The sequence below is a fragment of the Scheffersomyces amazonensis genome (genome assembly GCF_036850825.1).
Source record: "Scheffersomyces amazonensis strain UFMG-HMD-26.3 chromosome Unknown RJT21scaffold_7, whole genome shotgun sequence".
Lineage (NCBI taxonomy): Eukaryota > Fungi > Ascomycota > Pichiomycetes > Serinales > Debaryomycetaceae > Scheffersomyces > Scheffersomyces amazonensis.
In genome coordinates, this window is record NW_027042747.1 from 825070 (window position 1) to 846113 (window position 21044).

Consider the following 21044-nt stretch of genomic DNA (forward strand, 5'->3'; position numbering starts at 1 on the left):
ATTAATAGAATTATTTAATTAATTATCGAGCCACTCTAAAAACTCTGGAGTAAAATAACTAATAACTAATCTAGCTCCTGCCCTTAAGAATCCAATATGAGATTCAAAAGCTATAGTCTTTAAATCTACAATTCCCTTTTCAGCAGCAGCATGTAACATAGCATATTCTCCACTAACATGATAAGCACAAATTGGATAATCTTTACATAATTTAGATGCATCACTAATAATATCTAAATAGAAAGTTGATGGTTTAACAATAACTGCATCTGCACCTTCTTCCATATCTCTAAGTAATGCACGACGAGCTAAACCAGCTCCACCAGGTGGTAATTGATAAGCTTTACGATCTCCATGACTTGGAGCACTACCTGCTGCATCACGGAATGGTCCATATAATCCTCCACTAAATTTAGCGGCATATGACATTACAAGACATTTATGAGCTAAACCTGCATTAATTAATCCTGTTTTAATATCTTTAATTCTACCATCAATCATATCTGATGGAGCAACACAATTAGCTCCTGCTTTAGCATAATTTACAGCAACTTGTCCAATTCTTAATGCTGATATTTCTCTATTAATTGATCCATCTTCATATAAAATTCCACAATGACCATGAGAAGTATATTCACAAAGACATACATCACACATAATATATAAATCTGGGAAATTTTTACGAAGTAATTTAATACTACTAATTACTGGACCTTCAGGATCATCAGCTGCTGTTCCAACTTCATCTTTAACTCCTTCCTTTAATGGTACTCCAAATAATATAACAGCCCTTAACCCTTTTTCAACTAATGATTTAACATAAGGAATTAATGTATTAGTTCCATACCGTTTAATATTTGGTAAAGCTGGAATAATACTTTCTTCATCTGGTTGATCACTAATGAATAATGGGAATATGAACATATTCTTAGTTAATTGTTTCTCTTGTTGCCATTCTCTACTCAATGGATGATTATATCCACCTTGTAAAACAGAACTTATATGAGTTCCGGTTTCCGGTAAGTACTCTGCCTTATGAACCATGTTATGTGCTACAGTAATTACTGTTATTATTACTACTTTACTTAAGTTCAAATCGGTCGCAAGTGATGAATTTTTCAACTTTTCCATGTCGCTGACATATCCGCATACCATTACTGCATTAGGCAATAACGTCGCATGGTAACGACTCTACTATATTAGGCAATACATAATACATAATACTTTAAATATATAATTCAAATATCCTTCTTCTTCTCTTGTTCCTTTTCCGAAGATTCAGGATACTGTTTCTTACTTAATAAGGGACATCCATCATAAAATATACTTTGTCCAAGTAAAGTTCCATTCAATGCTAAGGAAGTGAAATATCCGGCCCATAAAATATAATCACTCCAAATAGCTTTACCTTTGGTACGTTTGGATAATACATCTTGACCAGAAGTAAATACTCTAATAAGAGATCCTAACACATTAGCACGAAGTGTTACAACCGATAAGTGGCTAGCCGTTTTCAAAGTGCGATTTTGATTAATCTGAGGTAATTTCGAAATAATATTAATAGGGATATTCAATACTTGTAAAGTAGAAATAACTTCAGGAGGAGCAAAAAGACTTAAAACAATTATTGAGCCAACAATTCCTCCAATTGGTAAAGCCAATTTTTCTCTAAGAATAGTCAATTTTTCAACACTTGATTTATCAGATAAATCAGGAATTTCACCTGAAGCTCTTAATCTATAGAATTTAATTAATAGAATGATAGCAATATTTTGAATACCTAATAATAAACTTTCACCATAGTTTATAAAAGAATTCTTATTCTGATAATTGAATACAACATGAATCAAATAATTTAAACTTTCAATACTATAAGATTCTAACGATAAACCTTGAGCTACTTTAATTCGATCTTCTAATAATTTTGGATTAATAATCTTTTGAATCTGAGGAATTCTAATAAATGATGATACACCAATCATAGATGCACTTAAAATTACTGCTAACACTTTGGCATACCCAATTTTACCAATTTGCTTGAATACCATCTGTAATACAAGCTTCTTGGATACATTTTTATCGAATATCAATGGGAGTAACGCAAGGTAATTTGGAGCCATTCTAGTTATATAAATAATCTACACTAATCAGATAATATAATACACACGTTAATTAATCTATAAAATCTAAGTGAATGATTTATGTGTACAATTTTATCAGTCTATATATATTACTAGTACCCTTTATTTAAGTCAAGTCTATACCGAATTCCGAATGGTGGGGTCAAAGTGAGACCATAAATAATCACGTGCAATCCACTATATCCCTGGGAAGTGAAATTAAAATTGTAATTGAGTTCTATAATTTTTATTTTTTGGTGTGTTTTATCTTACGACATTTTATTTATTATTATATGTAAACACACACAGGTTATGTTAACTTTTATTAGTACACACAGAGAATTAATATATCAAACTTTATAAGCACACTCATAGAATTAGAACTAGTATGTCAACTTTTTAGTACGGTTGACTTTAGATAATTTTTCCTTTAATTCTTCTTCACTCTTTTCAATATACTTCAAGTTTTCTAAATGTAAATTTAATAATTGGACTATTTCTTCAATAGGATTATTATCATTATTTTTACTAACTTTAGTAAGATCTTGTGTACAAGTAGTTGATGATCTATTATCATTACCAGCTTGAGCAAAATCATTGATGGAATTCTTAGTGAATACATCACTAACTGAATTTACTTCATTAATTAATGTACTCAAATTATCACTCAAATTATCTAACCTTTCATCTAATAATTCGGCTGAATGATAAGCTTTCTCACGTAATTTATCAGTAACACTTAATGTACTAGCTACAGCTTGTACAGCTGTAGAATTATTGGAGTTATCATCACCTGTATTTGTACTATCTCCACCTTGAGTTATAAGTCCAACACTACCACTGTTTAAATCAATATTATTTAACAATATATCAGCTTGTTGTTCGTAATTATCTAATAATAATTCTAATTCATCTTGTTGACTCTCAACAAATAATAAATGTTGATCAATCTTACTTTGTAATGCTTCAGCTTCTAAAGTATCTTGATTTAATTGTAATATATCATCTCCACTACTAACTAATTGTTCATCCCATTGTTTTACTCTTGCTGTATAACTATCAAAAATCTTAGATGTACTGGTTAACTGCTTAGACCATTTGATTATTAAATCATCTAATGTCTTATTATCTATTGATACGGCAATAGGTTCAATTTTAGTAGGTTTTAAATTAGGTTGATCAACTGAAGCATTGGTAGTCGTTGTAGTAGTTGTTGTAGTGGTAGTGGTTGTATTACCGCATGTATTATCTTTCTTTTCCTCATCCTTTTTAGGAGCACCAAATGAGAATCCACCTGCTGGTTTATCTTCTTTCTTATCACCAGCCTCGTCTTTCTTGGCTCCGAATAATCCAGTACTAGCAGGCTTATCATCTGTCTTTGGGGCACCAAAGGAAATGCCACTAGAAGCAGGTTTACTATCACTTTTAGCTTCATCCTTTTTAGCACCACCAAGGCTGAATCCACCTCCTAAAGCTGGTGTAACAGGTTTAGAAGAATCATCTTTCTTAGCTCCAAATGAAAATCCTCCAGTTGCAGGTTTATCAGCACTTTCATCTTTCTTGGCACCGAAAGAAAATCCTCCAGTGGCAGGCTTATCGGTACTTTCGTCCTTCTTAGCACCGAAAGAGAAACCTCCGGTAGCTGGTTTATCAGAACTTTCATCTTTTTTAGCACCAAACGAAAATCCACCCGAGGCTGGCTTGTCATCATCCTTTTTAGCTCCAAATAAACCTCCATTGGAAGGAGCTGCAGAGGCGGCAGGAGTAGCTTTAGAAGCTCCACCGAATGAAAACCCTCCAGTAGATGAACTAGCACCACCAAGTGAAAATCCAGTGTCCTTTTTAGGTTCTTCTGGTTTAGCACTACCACCTAATGAAAAGGTAGATGGGGATGCTGAAGCTGAAGCGGATGTAGAATCATCTTTCTTAGCGAATAATCCTCCAGAAAGAGCTGGTGCAGCAGTAGTATTAGTTGTAGATTCAGTTGGTTTCGATCCAAATGAGAAACCGGAAGATGGAGCAGGAGTCGACGATTCTCTTGGAACAGCAGCTCCAAATAAACCACCTTCTTTTTTATCTGTAGAAGTTGTAGAAGCACCTCCAAAACTGAAGGCTGGTTTATCAGTGGAAGTAGTAGAGGCCCCAAATAATCCACCAGATGAGGCTGGTTTAGTGGCATCTGATTTAGGAGCTCCAAAGCTGAATGAACTTGGAGTTGGATTTGATCCAGTAGGAGCAGCACCAAATGGACTTGCAGGTTTATCTGTCTTTGCATCTTGAGGTTTTGGAGCAAATAATCCAGTGGATGAATTGTTGGCACTACCAAATAATGAACCTCCAGCACTAGGAGCTGGAGTTGCTTCTTTAGTAGCAGATGTATTACTGGAAAATAATCCACCAGATGGTGCAGTCAGAGCAGATGACCCAAAGGCTGGAGCACTTAAATTAGGTTTATTACCAAATAATCCACCAGCAGCAGGAGCAGGGGCAGAAGTTGAATTAGTTTGAGATGCACCAAATAATCCACCACTTGGAGCAGTAGCTGATGATCCAAAGGGACTAGCAGATGATGGTTTACTTCCAAATAAAGAACCTGCAGCAGGAGCAGGAGCTGCTGAACCAAATAATCCACCAGCTGGTTTAGAACCATCAGTAGCAGTACCACTAGACCCTTGAACATTTGATGATGCACCAAATGAAAAAGCCGGTGTACTACGACCACTATTGTTCGCACTGTTCAGACCAGAAAATCCCCCGAATGGTGAAGGTTTTGTTTGATCACCAGAATTATTTGTTGATCCCAGACCAAACAGGAATGCCCCTGAATTACCAGATGAGTTTTGGTTCGGTTGACCAAATGCTGACATTGTATGGGGGGATTATATTATGAGTTCTAATGCTATATGACTATGAATTTCTCCCAAATTTTTTTGGATGATTACAAACGTACTAATTCTGTATAACTCACTATTAAAAAGAATACAATGCTAACAAGCTTGTTTCCCACTATTGATAATTGTATCTGGTAAAGAGTGTTGATAGTTTTTTTACTGAGTCTGTTTTCTTTATGAGAAATGGTGTGCGGTTTTGTGTCATTTTTCAAAGCAAGTAACTAATGTTAAGGAATAATACTAAAAGTTTATTATTTGTATGATCATATTACAAGGGGAGTGGGAGAGGGGCCTTTAACTAATATTGCAAGTTTATATATAACTTGATTTTTATTATAGTTCTAAACAATTACTAGTAAATTACTAAAATTACTTATATTAATTAAATTACTTCTTAGAACCTTGAGCAGCGACGGCAGCAGCACCGGCAGCAGCAGCTTCTGGATCCAAATAATAAGCTGGTTTGGTTGGTTGCAATTTTTCATCTAATTCATAGACTAATGGAATACCAGTTGGGATATTTAAACCAGCAATATCGTCATCGGAGATTTTATCCAAGTGCTTAACTAAAGCTCTTAAGGAGTTACCATGAGCAGCAATTAAAACAGTCTTACCAGCTAATAAATCAGCAGCAATTTCATCTTGCCAGTATGGTAATAATCTATCAATAACTAAAGCTAAAGATTCAGTCTTTGGAATAACAGCTGGATCAATATCATTGTATCTAACATCACCAGCTTGAGAAAATTCTGAAGAATCTTCAATAACTGGTGGTGGAACATCAAAAGATCTTCTCCAAACTTGGAATTGTTCTTTACCATAAGTTTCTAAAGTTTGAGCTTTATCTTTACCTTGTAAAGCACCATAATGTCTTTCATTTAATCTCCAAGATCTCTTGACTGGAATATATAATTGATCAGCAGAACTTAAAGCAATGTTGGCAGTTTGAATGGCTCTAGATAATTTGGAAGTATATAAAATATCAGCTTGAATACCAGCTTCCTTAATTAATTCACCAGCTCTGTGAGCTTCCTTTTCACCAACAGCTGATAATCTAACATCAACCCAACCAGTGAATAAATTCTTTTCATTCCATTCGGATTGTCCGTGTCTAACTAAAACTAACTTTGGCATTGTATTATATGGGATTATTATTGATTAAATAAGATTTACAAATCAAGATAAATGTCAATTGGGAAAACAATGGGAATCAATGGGAATTTATATAAAATTAAAAAAAGTTGTGGTTGGTGATTGTGATGTCGCTGTGGTCGAGGTTGGGAAAATGTCGCACGGTTAGGTAGTAGGATATTCAAACATCACCAGTTGAATTATGGCGAGTCAGGTGGTCCGGGAAATGTCGCCGTGATCCATGTCGCGTTCGGACTTCTGTTGACCTCCACACAAACCACTATATAACGAAAACTGTGAATCCGACCATTTCCGATCACATGACGAGTAGTCCCCCGGATCTTAACTATATTAACTATAGCTATACCCCTCCTAACTAAACTAAACTATACTAAACAAACTATGTAATATATATCTTTTGATCTCTTACTATTTAATAAATACTTCTTAATTACCGAGAGTGAAATTGTTGGTATCTTCAAGCACCGATTTGACCTTATGATCAGCCGGATTAGCTGCCTTCTCATAGATAGCTACTACGGGATTCTTATTCAAGGCTGTGAATTCTCCTCTGAGCTCAAGATAATGTAACCACACATTTTCATCATCTTCATCTTCATCTTCATCAGAGTATTTACTCTCTATATATATAGTTAGATGATGAATACCCGTGAATTTATGTCTGGGGAAGTAATGTTCAATGAAATCATCATCGGTAATCAATTTTTCAGGCATAATATCATGATCTTCATCATTACACATGACACCAATTTGGGGATGTTCAATTATAAAGTCGGGCTTTTTGACTTCTGCTTCGGCAAAGTCCATGGACTTATCATTTTTAAATATTTTGATCGATTTGGGACAGTGTTTATCACCATTAGTTCTAAGTATTAATGAGAATAATTTGATAGATCCATCAATGAAAGGTATATGTATGAGTAATTCATAATCTGCATCTGATTTGATTACAGGATGTAAATTATACTTCTTATCCGCTGATTTGAATAATTGTCGTAATTCTTCAGGATCATTCTCTAAATTCAAAGCTGTAACATGATCTAAATCGATTTTACTTAATAATGATTGTGATTCATGAGTAGCAATTGGTGCTATATGACTATGTCCATGACCATGTGAATGACTATGACTATGTCCATGTCCATGTCCTTCATCACCATCATCTCCATGCAGATGGGAATGGTAATGTTCGTTTTCACAAGACATTCTCTAATTGCTGTTATTAATGATTAATGTGGAGTATACTCCAGATTTTTCACTCCTATATTTTTTTTATATACACTGCTCTTAATTGTATGACTGTGGTATGCTATAAACTAAACTATAAATTATACTATAAATTATACTATAAATTGTACCTTATGTACTTTAATTGTACTATACTTTAATCTGTATTCTATCTTCAAACATCAGATAAAAAGAGGGTTACATATAAACAAAGAATCATAACTATAATACCCCACACGGTAAGTACTAAAGAGAGTTGTTTAAGAATTGACTCTTTAATTGATGGACTTGGAGATTCAGATCCAATAAGCTTGTATCCAAACAATCCTGGTAAGATAAATGAAATAGCAGTAGATCCTGTAGCCCCTACAACTGCAAGTACAAGAGCAAATGATTTAATACTAATGGCTAATCCATAAGCCAAAAGTAATAAACCAGTGGTAATAATTATAAAAGTATGTTGAGGAAATGGGACAATGTTGTGAGTTTTAAGGTTATCCTGACTTTCTTGTAATAAAGCAGTTGCTTCATTATCACTTGGTTCAACCACAAATGGTTGAGTAGTATGGAAAACATTAACAGATAACCAATAATAAATATTATTAATTGAAATTCTAGCAGGATGTAACATTAATGGGAATGAAAATATAACCATAAATACAATGCAGAATCTACCTAAATCATTATACCAAGCTTGAGGATAAGATAATATAACATTACCAGCAACTTTATTACCAAAAGTTAAATAACCTGCTAAACCAACAAATATAAAAAGTAATGAAGATAATAAAATTGCAAAATTTATAAGAGTTGTTAAAGATTTTAAAGATTTATCTTTAGCTTCATTAATTATTGAAAACATATTTTGATGACCAGTAAATGCAAATACAATGATTGAAAATGTACTAAATATTCCTGTTAAATTAGGTGGCAATAATACAATTTCACCTTTTAAATCATTTGAAATATCTCCAGTAAAATAATGTCCAATAACAAGTAATGTCATATAAAATATGGCTACAAGACCTAATATTGAAGTATACTTTAAACTATCCAAATTATGTAAAAATGCTAATGGAACGCAAATAATAGTAGATAATAAAATCCAAAAAGTTCTATAATAATCTGGATCAATATATGGAACATAAGTTACTATAGTTGGAGATATATCTCCTATTAATACTAAATATGATAAAGCACATCCAAAACATTGAATTGCAATAGCAATATCAAATACTACTGATAATGCTGGATAAGAAGCAGAACAAAGATTGAAAAATGTAGCATGACCTGATGGAACATATTTAGAAGTATAAGCTTGAAGGAATAATCCATAACCTGAAGTTATAGCAGCTATAAGAATTATAATGATTCCAAATATTACACCATCTGTAGAAAAAGCCAATGGCATAGAAAGGAGTCCTGCCCCAATAATAGTTTTAATTAAACTAATAGAGGAGGAGATGGTGGATGCACCAGTTTCTATAGAAGGCATTTTAGTCTATTAGCAATAAAGGGATTATCTAGTTATTAATAATTAGTTAGTATTTGAGCCTTCTTATACTTCGTGTGGCTCTCATTTGGAATTGCGGTGGGGATGTTACTGCACATAACGTTTGCATCAATTGCCAAATTACTCTACTATTAATATTAGTACTGTCAAGGCTGGTTTAGCCGAGATGGATCTGAGTCTACTGCGTTGTATAGAAGAAAGATTGAGTTGTCTCCTTCCATTTAGAAATTGAGTTGTATGGTATTGATATAACTTTTAATATTCGAAGTATTATATATTTGCTACGTTTAATAGCGAATTTAGTGCAAATCTATTGGTCCTACAAGCAAACTTAGTATATAGCATATTTAAATTCTATAATAACTACAGTAACTACAGTACTATTAAGTCCACTGCTTGTTTACATATTAATGTTCACCAACATTATAGGGCCTATTAAGTGACGTTAAAGCATTATTTACTTTATATAAAAGGGCTGTGAGAGGCATTGCCTGATTAGGAAATGGTGCATTTTTTCATGTAAGACTACGTAATAATTACTACCTAACGATTTACACTAGGCTAATTCTAATTATACTGAGCATTTAACATAAACCAAATAGGCCAGTGGAAGTCGTATGTGAAGCAATTGTGAAGTAACTGATTCTGCTTGCTTGCGAATATTAGGTATTTGTCTAAAATTCTCACTATAATAGTGGATCCCTCTCTAAAACACTTAGTGGACCCTCTCTAACACACTAACACACTAAGCACACACTAACTTATACAATTTCCTCAACACACACAGACAGACTGTCACTAAGACTCGCACTCTCTCACTAACTGTCTAATCCAATTACTCTTTCTCCCATAAATTCTCACCCACTAAATACTCACTAACTGACTTCGTCACTACATCCCATTTTTAGCTTTGGTTCTCCCGCACTTCATTTTTTTGTTTGTAAAATTCCACCACTAATTGGGAGTGAACATCGTACCAGTGCTTACAGTAGATAACGTAGATAAACGACTTAGTACGACTTAGTAGTTATAATACAAATTATCGAATACTTCATATAATATAGCTTCTTAATTCCAGTCTGTTCCCACTTCGATCACTAAAGTCACTGTTTCCTACACACCATTAATATTTTGTTATTTATCTAACGGGAGAACCCTTACCACTATAAATTGCTAATTAATACTAATTACTAATTAATCCTAATTAATCCTAATTACTCCTTACTATCACATTTACAATGTCATCCGATGGAGAGTTCACTAGAACTCAAATCTTCGGAACGGTGTTTGAAATCACTAAAAGATATACTGATTTAAATCCCGTAGGCATGGGAGCCTTTGGACTCGTATGTTCAGCTGTTGATAAATTAACTGGACAAAATGTAGCAGTTAAAAAGATTATGAAACCTTTCCTGACTCCTGTATTAGCCAAAAGAACTTATCGTGAATTAAAATTATTAAAACATTTAAGACATGAAAATTTAATTTCATTAGATGATATCTTTTTATCACCATTAGAAGATATATATTTTGTTAATGAATTACAAGGTACAGATTTACATCGTTTATTAACATCGAGACCTTTAGAAAAACAATTCATTCAATATTTCACCTATCAAATATTAAGAGGTTTAAAATATATCCATTCAGCCGGAGTAATTCATCGTGATTTAAAACCTTCTAATATTTTAATTAATGAAAATTGTGATTTAAAAATTTGTGATTTTGGATTAGCTAGAATTCAAGATCCTCAAATGACAGGTTATGTATCTACTAGATATTATAGAGCACCTGAAATTATGTTAACTTGGCAAAAATATGATACAGAAGTTGATTTATGGTCAGTAGGATGTATTTTAGCTGAAATGATTGAAGGTAAACCTTTATTCCCAGGAAAAGATCATGTTCATCAATTTTCAATAATAACTGAATTATTAGGATCTCCACCTCCAGATGTTATAGATACAATTTGTTCAGAAAATACTTTAAGATTTGTTCAATCTTTACCTCATAGAGATCCAATTCCATTTTCTGAAAGATTTGCTCATTGTACTCATGTTGAACCTGAAGCTATTGATTTATTAGGTAAAATGCTTGTATTTGATCCTAAAAAGAGAATTAGTGCAGAACAAGCTTTAACTCATACATATATGTCACCATATCATGATCCAACTGATGAACCAATTTGTGAAACCAAATTTGATTGGAGTTTTAATGATGCAGATTTACCGGTTGATACTTGGAGAGTTATGATGTATAGTGAAATCTTAGATTTCCATCAATTTGTAGGAGATCAAGATGGTCAACCTACTACTGGCGCAGTTAGTGAACCTCAACAATCTCCTCCACCTCCCGCACCTGCTTCAGAATCTCAACCAGAACCTCAACATCAATACCATGAACAAGCCGTCAAACAATTTTAGTATGATCCACCCTTTCCTTTCCTTCCCCTTCCCCTTCCTCCTTAATTTCCTCTTTGTTGTGTTCTTATAGAACTCTTATATACTGTAGTTGTTATACTACGCTCTTTAATTAGTTAGCACATAATGTACATTAATAGCTCTCGCGGACATGCCCAATGGGGAAATTAGATTTTTCGGCCCTGTTATCAACAATATCCATAACCCACATACTTAACACTCCATATATACCCCAAATCCATGCCGTCTCGAAGCCTTTACCATAATATAGATGTGTACTCGGACCACGCACGGCCGGCATACGTCAAACAAATTAATGATAAACTTGCCATATCTCTTACATATCTCGATAATCCCCAACAGAGTAATGATTCAGGATTGTTCACTAATAAAGAATGTTTGATAAGTTTTCATAATATTCTGAACAGTGCTCTTATAATTAATCCTACTGATACTGAGGTAGCACCAATTGAGAGTGAGAATGAACTTAGTGGAATTACTAGTGGTGTTGGCAGTGCTTCTGGTGCTGGTGCTGGAGGTTCATGGTTTGGTGGGTTGTTTAGACTGAGTCTTGAGTCCACCGTGTCTAGTACCACGTTATTATCAAACAATGGACCCAATAATGAGATCCAGATCTTTTTAGGTAATGTGCAATTGATAGGTTATTTAGTGCTCAATTATAAGTTAGGAGTAGGAGCTGGTGTTGGAGGAGGTGGGATCGATCTTGGAGGAGGTCCTAAGTATGCCCAATGGTGGAATAATAGAGAGTATACTGGAATATACCAAGAGGATGTTGAAGAAGAATTAGAAAATGAAGAAGAAAGAGAATCTAGAATGGCTTCAATTCCATTCATTAGAGAAAATCTTACTAGAAGATTAACAGTAGGGGGGAAATTAGGAGGTATAAATGATTTAGGACTCAATAAAAATGATTCATTTATTGATGAATCCAATAAGTATTTGGTTCATGATCTTATTTATACATTCAATACTCATTTACCTCCCAAATTCAAACCACTTGAAGTTAATCAAGATGATATAGAAGGGAAATATAAAATCCCAACTAAAGAATTAACTGATTCAATTATTCCATTTTATACTACATCACAAGCTTTATTATTCATGGATTTATCAATTCCTCCTTCATCTACAAAGACTTTCCATATTAAATTCCCTCAAAGTTCTTCTTTACCACCTTCATATAATACTAAACTGACAGGTCCAACTTGTGATCAAGGTTGGTTAAGTATAAAGTATTCATTAGTAGTTAGTATTCTGCCTGAACAACATTTAAAACCTAAATCAGTATATTTCCCATTAGATATAAAATCAGAAAGAGTTGGACTTAATGATAGATGGTATCAAAGGTCATTTTTTGAAGAAATTACAGTTGATAAATCATGGAAAATAGGTATTATTGAACTGAAAGATACTAATAAATTTAAAGATAATGATCATAAATCAATTGAAACTAGAGAAGTGTTTTTAGAGGATTTAACCAAATTAATTGATTCTGATTTATATTCAATGCCTAAAATGTCTACCAATGAACGAAAGAAAAGTATTCCTTCATTATATGAAGAAAGTGATATTACCGAGGGAACAGTTCCTCAATTGCCATCTCATTTAAAAACTCAATTTCAATTGAAAGTTAATAATCATAGTTTATGTTTGATTAGTCTTTCTCGACCATATTATCATATCGGTGATGATATTCATTTTGTATTGGATATTAATCCATTAAAGAATAGTAAAGTAACTAAAGTTGTGGGGTTACTTGTATATCTTGAAGCACATGAAATATACCATACAAGATCTGATAACTTACCAGAAGAGGAAAAACCAAAGGATTATACTAATACTTATCGAGTTACTGGTAGCTTGAAGTTTAATACTTTTGCAACTTCATTATTTAATAAGTTAATCCCTAATCTGGAACATCGTCTGGCTCCCTTAAATGGATGTTTAAACATTCCTAGACACTTATCCCAACAATTTCAAAGTACAACCTTAATGGATTTGAAATATTACATAGTATTTAAGTTTAATTTGGGAGAGTTTAATAATGATGGAGAAGTAGAAGAAAATGGCGGCCCGACGGAAAATAATACTGAAATCACTAATGGTGGTCTGTTAGAACCGCAAGACACTGTAGAGAATGGTAATGGTAGTACTAATGGTAATGATGAAAGTAATCAACAATCATTATTAGGTAGTAGTACCGATGGTATTTCTTCCGACTCTCACAGTTTACCGCACAATGAGAGAATATTCGAAGCCATCGAAACTTACCGTGTTGACACAGTCGGTTCTGAACTTAGATTTAGACTTCCCCTTATATTATTACCGTAGAATGTCTCCCCTCTTATTTAATATATAAACAATGAAAGAATACTTCATAGGATAGAAGATTAATTAATTGCATTGTCTGCAAAACTTTCCTAATTAGGCACTCGCACTATATGCAGGCACCACACATTTTCAGAGAAAGTTACTGTTTTGGGAAATGTTATTGCAAAGTTTTTTTCTTTTTTAAGTCAAATATTTAGCAGTCGTTATTTACCCATTAGTTAAACGAAATTGTTTATAAGATTCAAATAATCTCTTGAATATGAGTTAATCAATTTGTAGTTGGTTACCAATTCAACTCAGGTTTTTTTTATCCAGTTTTTACATTCGTTCTTTTACTTACTGTATAGTCTATTCAATTTGCAATCATTAATACAAATTAAAAAAAATGAGGTTCTCTATTTTAACTGCCTGCTTATGGGTGGTGACATTAATATCAGCAAGTCCTTTACCAGCTCCAGTTGCTGTTAGACAAGTTTCAGAAGAATTTGAGGTTGATATTCATCAAAGAGATTTGTTATCTACTATATTAAATATTGGTGAATCATTACTTGAGGATATAAACTTCAATGGAATTGCTGGTTGGGTTAATAATATCTTGACTGAAAATGATCATGTTAAATATCTTGATGATCTTTTAATTGGTGTCAAAGATACTGGGTTAGTTCCTGACCTTGCTGTATTTATTATCTCCAATAATTTTACTAGACATATTGCTGGTGAAATAATTGTTGATACACTTAAAGTAGGACAAAATCTTAACCTTACAGATTTGTGGATTGCATTAGATCAATCGGATTTAGCTTATGATCTTATTGCTTCAACTTTGGAAGATCCTGCTACTTTCCCTTCAGTTTTGGCTATCATAAAGAAACTCATTGCTTCTGGTCAAATTTCCCTTAGTGAAATCCTTGATGGTCTTCCAAATATTGTTGGCGGTCTTCTTGGAGGAAGTGGAAGTTCACCTGCAACAACAACTGCTATCGCATCTTATGGTAACTCTACTTTTGGTACACCAACAGCTGCTCCTACATCTTCTTCAACTACCACCGGGTCTAGTGGAGGAATCTTAGGATGGGTTGGTGGTCTTTTTGGAGATATCTTTGGCAGTGGTTCAAAGACAACAGCTACTTCTGCTACAGCCACTGCAACAGCAACAGGATCATATGCTACAGCAACCGCAGCCACTACCACTAAATCTAGTGGAGGTATCTTAGGATGGGTTGGTGGAATCGTTGATGATATCTTTGGTGGTGGAAAGACCAGTACAAGTGCTGCTGCCACTGCTGCTGCCACTGCTACCGCAACTGGTTTGTCCCCTACAACTACCGCAGCTGCCACTACCACCAAGTCAAGTGGAGGAATCTTAGGATGGGTTGGTGGTATCGTAGGAGATATTTTTGGAGGCTCCAAGACCACCACTACTCCTTCTGCTACTGCTTCTCCTTCTTCTTCTTATGTCCCAGCTTTGACTACTGGTCAAGATGCAGCATCAACATCCGTCAACCTTGACCAATTACTTTCAGCCATTAGCGGAGACGGTTCTGCTGTTAATACAGCTGCTGCTACAGGTAATCTTCAAGGCGTCCTTCCTTCTACTGCCACAGATTCTCCAGCTGCTAATGCATTAGGTGCTAAGAGACAATACACCGATGAAGAATTGGATGACTTAATTAAGAGAGAACTTGTTAAGAGAGACAATATTGAAGCTTTGCTTCAAACTATCTTTGAATCTGTTGACAGATCGGGATTACTTAATGCAACTATCCACACCTTATTAACTAACGAAAACTTTCAAGATGCTACTGTTATTTTATTGAATGGATTTTTCAAAGATTTACTTCATGGAGATGTTACTATTCAAATTGCTCCATTACTTCCAACATTAAAAACTTTAATTGCTTCTGGATTAATTCAACATGTTCTTGAAAAGGCACTTGCTGATTCAACCTTAAAATCTGCAATTATTAGCGATATTCAAAGTTTATTCACTAGTGGAAATGCCAAAATAGTGGATATTTTACCTGATCATATCAAACAGGCAGTATTTGAAGATGGTTCATCATCAGTTGATGCTGGTCAAATCTTCAGCTTAATTGAAGATGGAGTAACAGGAGCTTGGGGTGCTCTTGAAACATTATTAGCTACTAAAACTGGTGAAATATCATCAGCATTAGCAGAAATTAAAACAGGTGAATTATCAGCAGCATTCGCAGCACTTGAAACAGGTGAATTATCATCAGTATTAGCAGCAATTGAAACTTCATCACCAGAAGCTTCTACTTTAAGTCTGACTACAGTTGGTATATCATCATCTTCATCATCAAGTAATACAGCCACTAGTTCGGGACTGTCTAATGGCTCAGGTTCTATAAAATCTACAGATTCATTATTATTACAGTTCATTATGGCAGCCGGTTTTTCTGCTATGATATTTATTTAATACTAGATACCTTTATTCTTATTCTTCACGTTACCCCCCTTCCCCCAATAAAAATCGAAACTCTTTTCGATACTTTCTGTATATTTAATTTTAGCTTTAGTTTAGTTTAGTTCATAATAAAATACTTTTGTTCCAAAAATTTCCTAATTGGGTCGCGGCATGCATCGTCGCGATGATGAGCACTAATTCCATTTAAAGGTTGATGGTTAAACTCCGAATTGAACCCCTATCCACTAACCAATTATAGACATGGTTCCATTTAGTATAGACTTAAGCGGATCAAGAGCTCCAATAGATGAGAATCATGACCTTTATTCTCAAGATGATGCGGATGATGAATTAGAACATCATCGATTTAATAATGATAGTGATGATGACTTATTATCCAAATCAGTTAATTCAGCTCATTTCTCTACTTCAGAGGATAAATTTATGAAGGATCAGGATTTGAAGATTCGTACATTTGAAGCTCTTCATCAAAATAACAACAATAATAATAATAGCAATAATAATATTAATAATATAGTTGAAGGGTTCCATATTGGTAGTCCTCATTCCATTAGAAGAAGACAATCAATTATTGATTTACCTGTGCAAAACAAATTTGCCTTTAACCCATTACCTCAACAAAGAGAAGAAGGAAAGATTGATCTTGCAGCATCTGCTGGAATTTCTGAAGATTATGCTTCTGATGAATTAGTAGAATTCTTTCATAGTGTCAAGACATGTCTTGATATTAGACATAAATATTTAGAAGCTTCATTACAAGATGAAGAACTGAAGAATCCAAAGAATAAAGAAGATTGGATTATTTATCCTCCACCTCCTAAACCTACTTATAAATCTAAAAATAAATTTAATCAACTTCCAGGAACTGAAAATGAAGTTGAAGAAGAATTTGATTTTAGTAAATGTATAATCCCCGATGGTGTGAATAAGTATACATTTAAATTAAATTCTGAAGGAGTTTATGAAGTTCATGAATTAGATAATGAAAGTAGTATTACTAAAATTCCTACATTACATGATTACTATTCAGATCTTAATACGATTAGTAAAATGTCTTCCGATGGACCTTCAAAATCCTTTTCATTTAGAAGATTACAATTTTTAGAAGCTAAATGGAATATGTATACACTCCTTAATGAGTTTGAAGAGACTAAACAATCGAAAAGGAATCCTCATAGAGATTTTTATAATGTTCGTAAAGTCGATACTCACATTCATCATTCTGCTTGTATGAATCAAAAACATTTATTAAGATTCATTAAGTATAAGTTAAAGACTGAACCTAATGAACAAGTAATCTTTAGAGATGGGAAAGTCTTAACATTAGCAGAAGTATTTGAATCCTTAAAATTATCTGCTTATGATCTTTCAATTGATACTTTGGATATGCACGCTCATACAGATAGTTTTCATAGATTTGATAAATTTAATTTAAAGTATAATCCTATTGGAGAATCAAGATTAAGAGAAATATTTTTAAAGACTGATAATTTTATTAAGGGGAAATATTTAGCAGAATTAACTAAACAAGTATTTGAAGATTTAGAAAGTTCTAAATATCAAATGAATGAATTAAGAATTTCTGTTTATGGTAGAAGTATTGATGAATGGGATAAACTTGCCTCTTGGATAGTTGACAATAAATTATTTAGTCATAATGTTCGTTGGTTAATTCAAGTCCCTCGACTTTATGATGTTTATAAAAAGAATGGTAATGTTACTAATTTTCATGCTATTTTAAAGAATTTATTTGAACCATTATATGAAGTATCACTTAATCCTAAATCTCATCCTAAATTATATATATTTTTACAAAGAGTTATTGGATTTGATTCAGTTGATGATGAATCTAAGAGTGAAAAACCAATTCAAGCTAAACGATTTCCTATTGCTACTGAATGGGATTCTTCAATTAATCCTCCATATTCTTATTATGTTTATTATCTTTATTCTAATTTATGTTCTTTAAATAAAGTTAGACAAATTCAAGGTATGAATACATTTGTTTTACGTCCTCATTGTGGAGAAGCTGGAGATCCTGAACATTTAATTAGTGCATTTTTAACTTCTCAATCAATATCTCATGGAATTCTTTTAAGAAAACTTCCATTTATTCAATATTTATATTATTTGGATCAAATTGGTTTAGCAATGTCACCATTATCTAATAATGCATTATTTTTAACTTATGATAAAAATCCATTCTATAATTTCTTTAGAAAGGGATTAAATGTTTCATTATCAACTGATGATCCATTACAATTTTCTTATACTAAAGAACCATTAATTGAAGAATATTCAGTAGCAGCTCAAATTTACAAATTAAGTAGTGTAGATATGTGTGAATTAGCATCAAATTCAGTTAAACAATCAGGATGGGAATCTGCTATAAAGAAACATTGGCTTGGAAAAAATTATGCACTTGGAGGTTTAAAGGGGAATAATATTGAAAAAACAAATATTCCCGATATCCGAGTAAGTTACCGAGAAGAAACACTTCGTAGCGAACTTGGATTAGTTGATATATACTCTAAGAAGTATAAGAAGTAATAAAAAAAAGTGGTCCGATGATATAAGCGCATAATTTTGTGCGTATGCGCTAGTAGGGAATTGAATTGCGAAATTATATACTATTTTAAACCTGTTTTGAAAAATTTATATATACTGACTTTTAGTGAAAATTCTTTTAAAAATTATAAATTATAAATTATAAATTATTTATAAATTGTAATTAGTAAATAAATATTGTAGAAGTAGATTGGTGTAAGGGTTAAGTATGGTAAAAGTTAAAGAAATTAAACTTACCACTAATTCAATTAGTAAAACTAATCTTGTGGCAGTATTAACAATTGCTGGATCGGATTCTTCAGGTGGAGCTGGGATTGAAGCTGATTTAAAGACTTTAACAGCTCATGGAGTTTATGGTTTAACATGTATTAGTGCTTTAACAGCTCAAAATACTCAATTAGTCAAATCATTTGAAAAGACACCTCAACCATTACTTGAAAGTATCTTAGAATTAAATTTTAATGACTTTTTATTTGGTTACGATCATGAACCACCATTAAAAGTAGTTAAAACAGGTATGCTTACTAGAGAAGCAATTAATGCTTTAACACCTTATTTATCAGAATTAAATAAATTTAATGTCAAATTAGTATTGGATCCAGTAATGGTTAGTACTTCTGGTTCTACATTATTTAAATTACAAGATTTAAAATATTGTGCTGATCATTTATTCAAACATGCTTATTTGATTACTCCTAATTTTATTGAAGCTCAGGCTTTAGTAAAGACTTTGAGTAATCGCGATATCGAAAAAATCCAATCATTAGATGATTTACTTAAGTTTGTTAAGGATGTTCAAACCATTGTGGGATGTGAAAATGTTCTTGTTAAAGGGGGTCATTTACCATGGGATATTAATACTGGAAAGCCAACAACCGATGCAGATACAGATACAAATTCAGATTTTGCCGATCATATAGTGGTAAAAGATGTACTTTATGAATCTAAACTGGATACATTTACTATTTATGAATCAGAATATATAAATTCCGAAGATACTCATGGAACTGGATGTACATTAGCTTCATCAATTTCAGCTAATATTGCTAAAGGTTATAATTTAAGTGATGCTATACCATTATCTATAGATTATATTCATCAAGGAATGAAATCCATGGGTCAAAAACTTGGTCATGGTAATGGTCCATTAAATCATATAAATAATCCTACTACTAATATTAATTCAATTATTGCTAGTAAATCTCATCCATTTAATCATAAAGATGTATTACAATACTTTAAGGAACATCCAAAAATTAAAGATAATTGGAAGGCATATACTCAACATGAATTTATTAGACAAGTAGTTCATGATAAACTTCCATTTGATAGATTTCTTTACTTTTTAAAGCAAGATTATTATTACTTAATTAATTATGCTCAAATCCATGCCTTAGCTGCATCAGTTGCTCCCACTTATAATCAAACTCATTCTGAATCTCTTATTATTGGTAATATTGTTAATGAAATTGAAAGACATAAACAAAAATTATGTGATGAATATGATATAGATTATGAAAGAGATAAAGATCTTGATATAGAACTTCAACCTGGTTCCGCATGTTTAGCTTATTGTGATTATTTACTTAAGATGGGGAAATCTCAAGATTTTATTGGTATTAAGGTTGCCTTAGCTCCATGTTTACATGGGTATGCTGAAGCGGGGATTTATGGAAAGCAATTAAGAGAAAGTAATAAAGATCAAACGATTTCAGCAGTTTACGAGTCATGGTTGGGAGATTATTCATCAGAATGGTATTTGAATGCTCATGAAGAAGGTAAACAAGCACTCAATGAGTTATTTAGAGATGAGAAATTGACACAAGAGAGAATAGATGAGTTGGTGGATATTTTCAATACTGTGACTCGATTAGAGGAAGCGTTTTGGGATGAATGCTTGGAGAGAGTTCAGTAGGGGATACTATAGACGTTTATAGAGGAGTTATTACAGAATATATGAACTATTATGGATTGGAGTAGGACTACTGAAATGTAGAATACTATGTAAATCTATGGGACAGTAGTTGTAGAACAAGACTATCATACTCCACTATAATCTACAGAGTAACACTATTAAACTAGTCATAATTCCGTAAGCTTAACAGACTACAGTATATTAAATAGTGTACTACACACACTCAGAGTAACATGTTATACAGAGAGACAGTACTAATTACTAATTACTAATTACTAATTACTGTTATGAGATTTACTACAGTATAATTACTGACTACACTCTACACTATCAGCTAATCTTTTAATAGTCCTCTAGTAGTCCAGTAATCTTTTACAGTGGTTCACTAATCAGGTAATTGTCTCACTAATTTTCTCACTGTTACTCTTCTCACTATG

General features: G+C 32.9%; 11 protein-coding genes across 11 annotated transcripts; 5 read left to right on the plus strand and 6 right to left on the minus strand. All coding sequences in view use genetic code 12, as the record gives it.

The window, feature by feature from the left end:
- Nucleotides 1-18: 18 nt before the first annotated feature.
- Nucleotides 19-1044, minus strand: HEM2 (porphobilinogen synthase; the record flags this gene model as incomplete). The annotated part of the gene is made up of 1 exon (XM_064884078.1): nt 19-1044. The coding sequence occupies one exon, from the start codon at nt 1042-1044 to the stop codon at nt 19-21; it is 1026 nt and encodes a 341-aa protein (XP_064736485.1).
- A 9-nt stretch (nt 1045-1053) lies between these two features.
- On the minus strand, nt 1054-2207 carry RJT21DRAFT_123025 (uncharacterized protein). The gene has a single exon (XM_064882584.1). It carries the CDS (start codon nt 2118-2120, stop codon nt 1239-1241), a length of 882 nt encoding a protein of 293 aa, XP_064736486.1. The 5' UTR covers nt 2121-2207; the 3' UTR covers nt 1054-1238.
- NSP1 (FG-nucleoporin) lies at nt 2208-5344 on the minus strand. Its single transcript, XM_064882585.1, has one exon. It carries the CDS (start codon nt 4985-4987, stop codon nt 2504-2506), a length of 2484 nt encoding a protein of 827 aa, XP_064736487.1. The 5' UTR covers nt 4988-5344; the 3' UTR covers nt 2208-2503.
- Nucleotides 5323-6203, minus strand: GPM1 (phosphoglycerate mutase). The gene has a single exon (XM_064882586.1). The coding sequence runs from the start codon at nt 6143-6145 to the stop codon at nt 5399-5401; it is 747 nt and encodes a 248-aa protein (XP_064736488.1). The 5' UTR covers nt 6146-6203; the 3' UTR covers nt 5323-5398.
- On the minus strand, nt 6204-7383 carry RJT21DRAFT_141979 (uncharacterized protein). The gene has a single exon (XM_064883408.1). It carries the CDS (start codon nt 7367-7369, stop codon nt 6590-6592), a length of 780 nt encoding a protein of 259 aa, XP_064736489.1. The 5' UTR covers nt 7370-7383; the 3' UTR covers nt 6204-6589.
- Nucleotides 7384-8909, minus strand: AVT7 (Avt7p). Its single transcript, XM_064882587.1, has one exon. It carries the CDS (start codon nt 8883-8885, stop codon nt 7566-7568), a length of 1320 nt encoding a protein of 439 aa, XP_064736490.1. The 5' UTR covers nt 8886-8909; the 3' UTR covers nt 7384-7565.
- A 1232-nt stretch (nt 8910-10141) lies between these two features.
- Nucleotides 10142-11326, plus strand: HOG1 (mitogen-activated protein kinase; the record flags this gene model as incomplete). Its single annotated transcript, XM_064885577.1, has 1 exon — nt 10142-11326. One exon carries the CDS (start codon nt 10142-10144, stop codon nt 11324-11326), a length of 1185 nt encoding a protein of 394 aa, XP_064736491.1.
- A 210-nt stretch (nt 11327-11536) lies between these two features.
- On the plus strand, nt 11537-13818 carry RJT21DRAFT_123032 (uncharacterized protein). The gene has a single exon (XM_064882588.1). The coding sequence runs from the start codon at nt 11564-11566 to the stop codon at nt 13673-13675; it is 2112 nt and encodes a 703-aa protein (XP_064736492.1). The 5' UTR covers nt 11537-11563; the 3' UTR covers nt 13676-13818.
- A 50-nt stretch (nt 13819-13868) lies between these two features.
- PGA17 (Pga17p) lies at nt 13869-16221 on the plus strand. The gene has a single exon (XM_064883207.1). It carries the CDS (start codon nt 14061-14063, stop codon nt 16113-16115), a length of 2055 nt encoding a protein of 684 aa, XP_064736493.1. The 5' UTR covers nt 13869-14060; the 3' UTR covers nt 16116-16221.
- Nucleotides 16222-16241: 20 nt separating this feature from the next.
- RJT21DRAFT_123034 (AMP deaminase) lies at nt 16242-18838 on the plus strand. The gene has a single exon (XM_064882589.1). It carries the CDS (start codon nt 16365-16367, stop codon nt 18672-18674), a length of 2310 nt encoding a protein of 769 aa, XP_064736494.1. The 5' UTR covers nt 16242-16364; the 3' UTR covers nt 18675-18838.
- On the plus strand, nt 18833-20753 carry THI20 (trifunctional hydroxymethylpyrimidine kinase/phosphomethylpyrimidine kinase/thiaminase). The gene has a single exon (XM_064882590.1). It carries the CDS (start codon nt 18901-18903, stop codon nt 20605-20607), a length of 1707 nt encoding a protein of 568 aa, XP_064736495.1. The 5' UTR covers nt 18833-18900; the 3' UTR covers nt 20608-20753.
- The last annotated feature ends 291 nt before the right edge of the window (nt 20754-21044 follow it).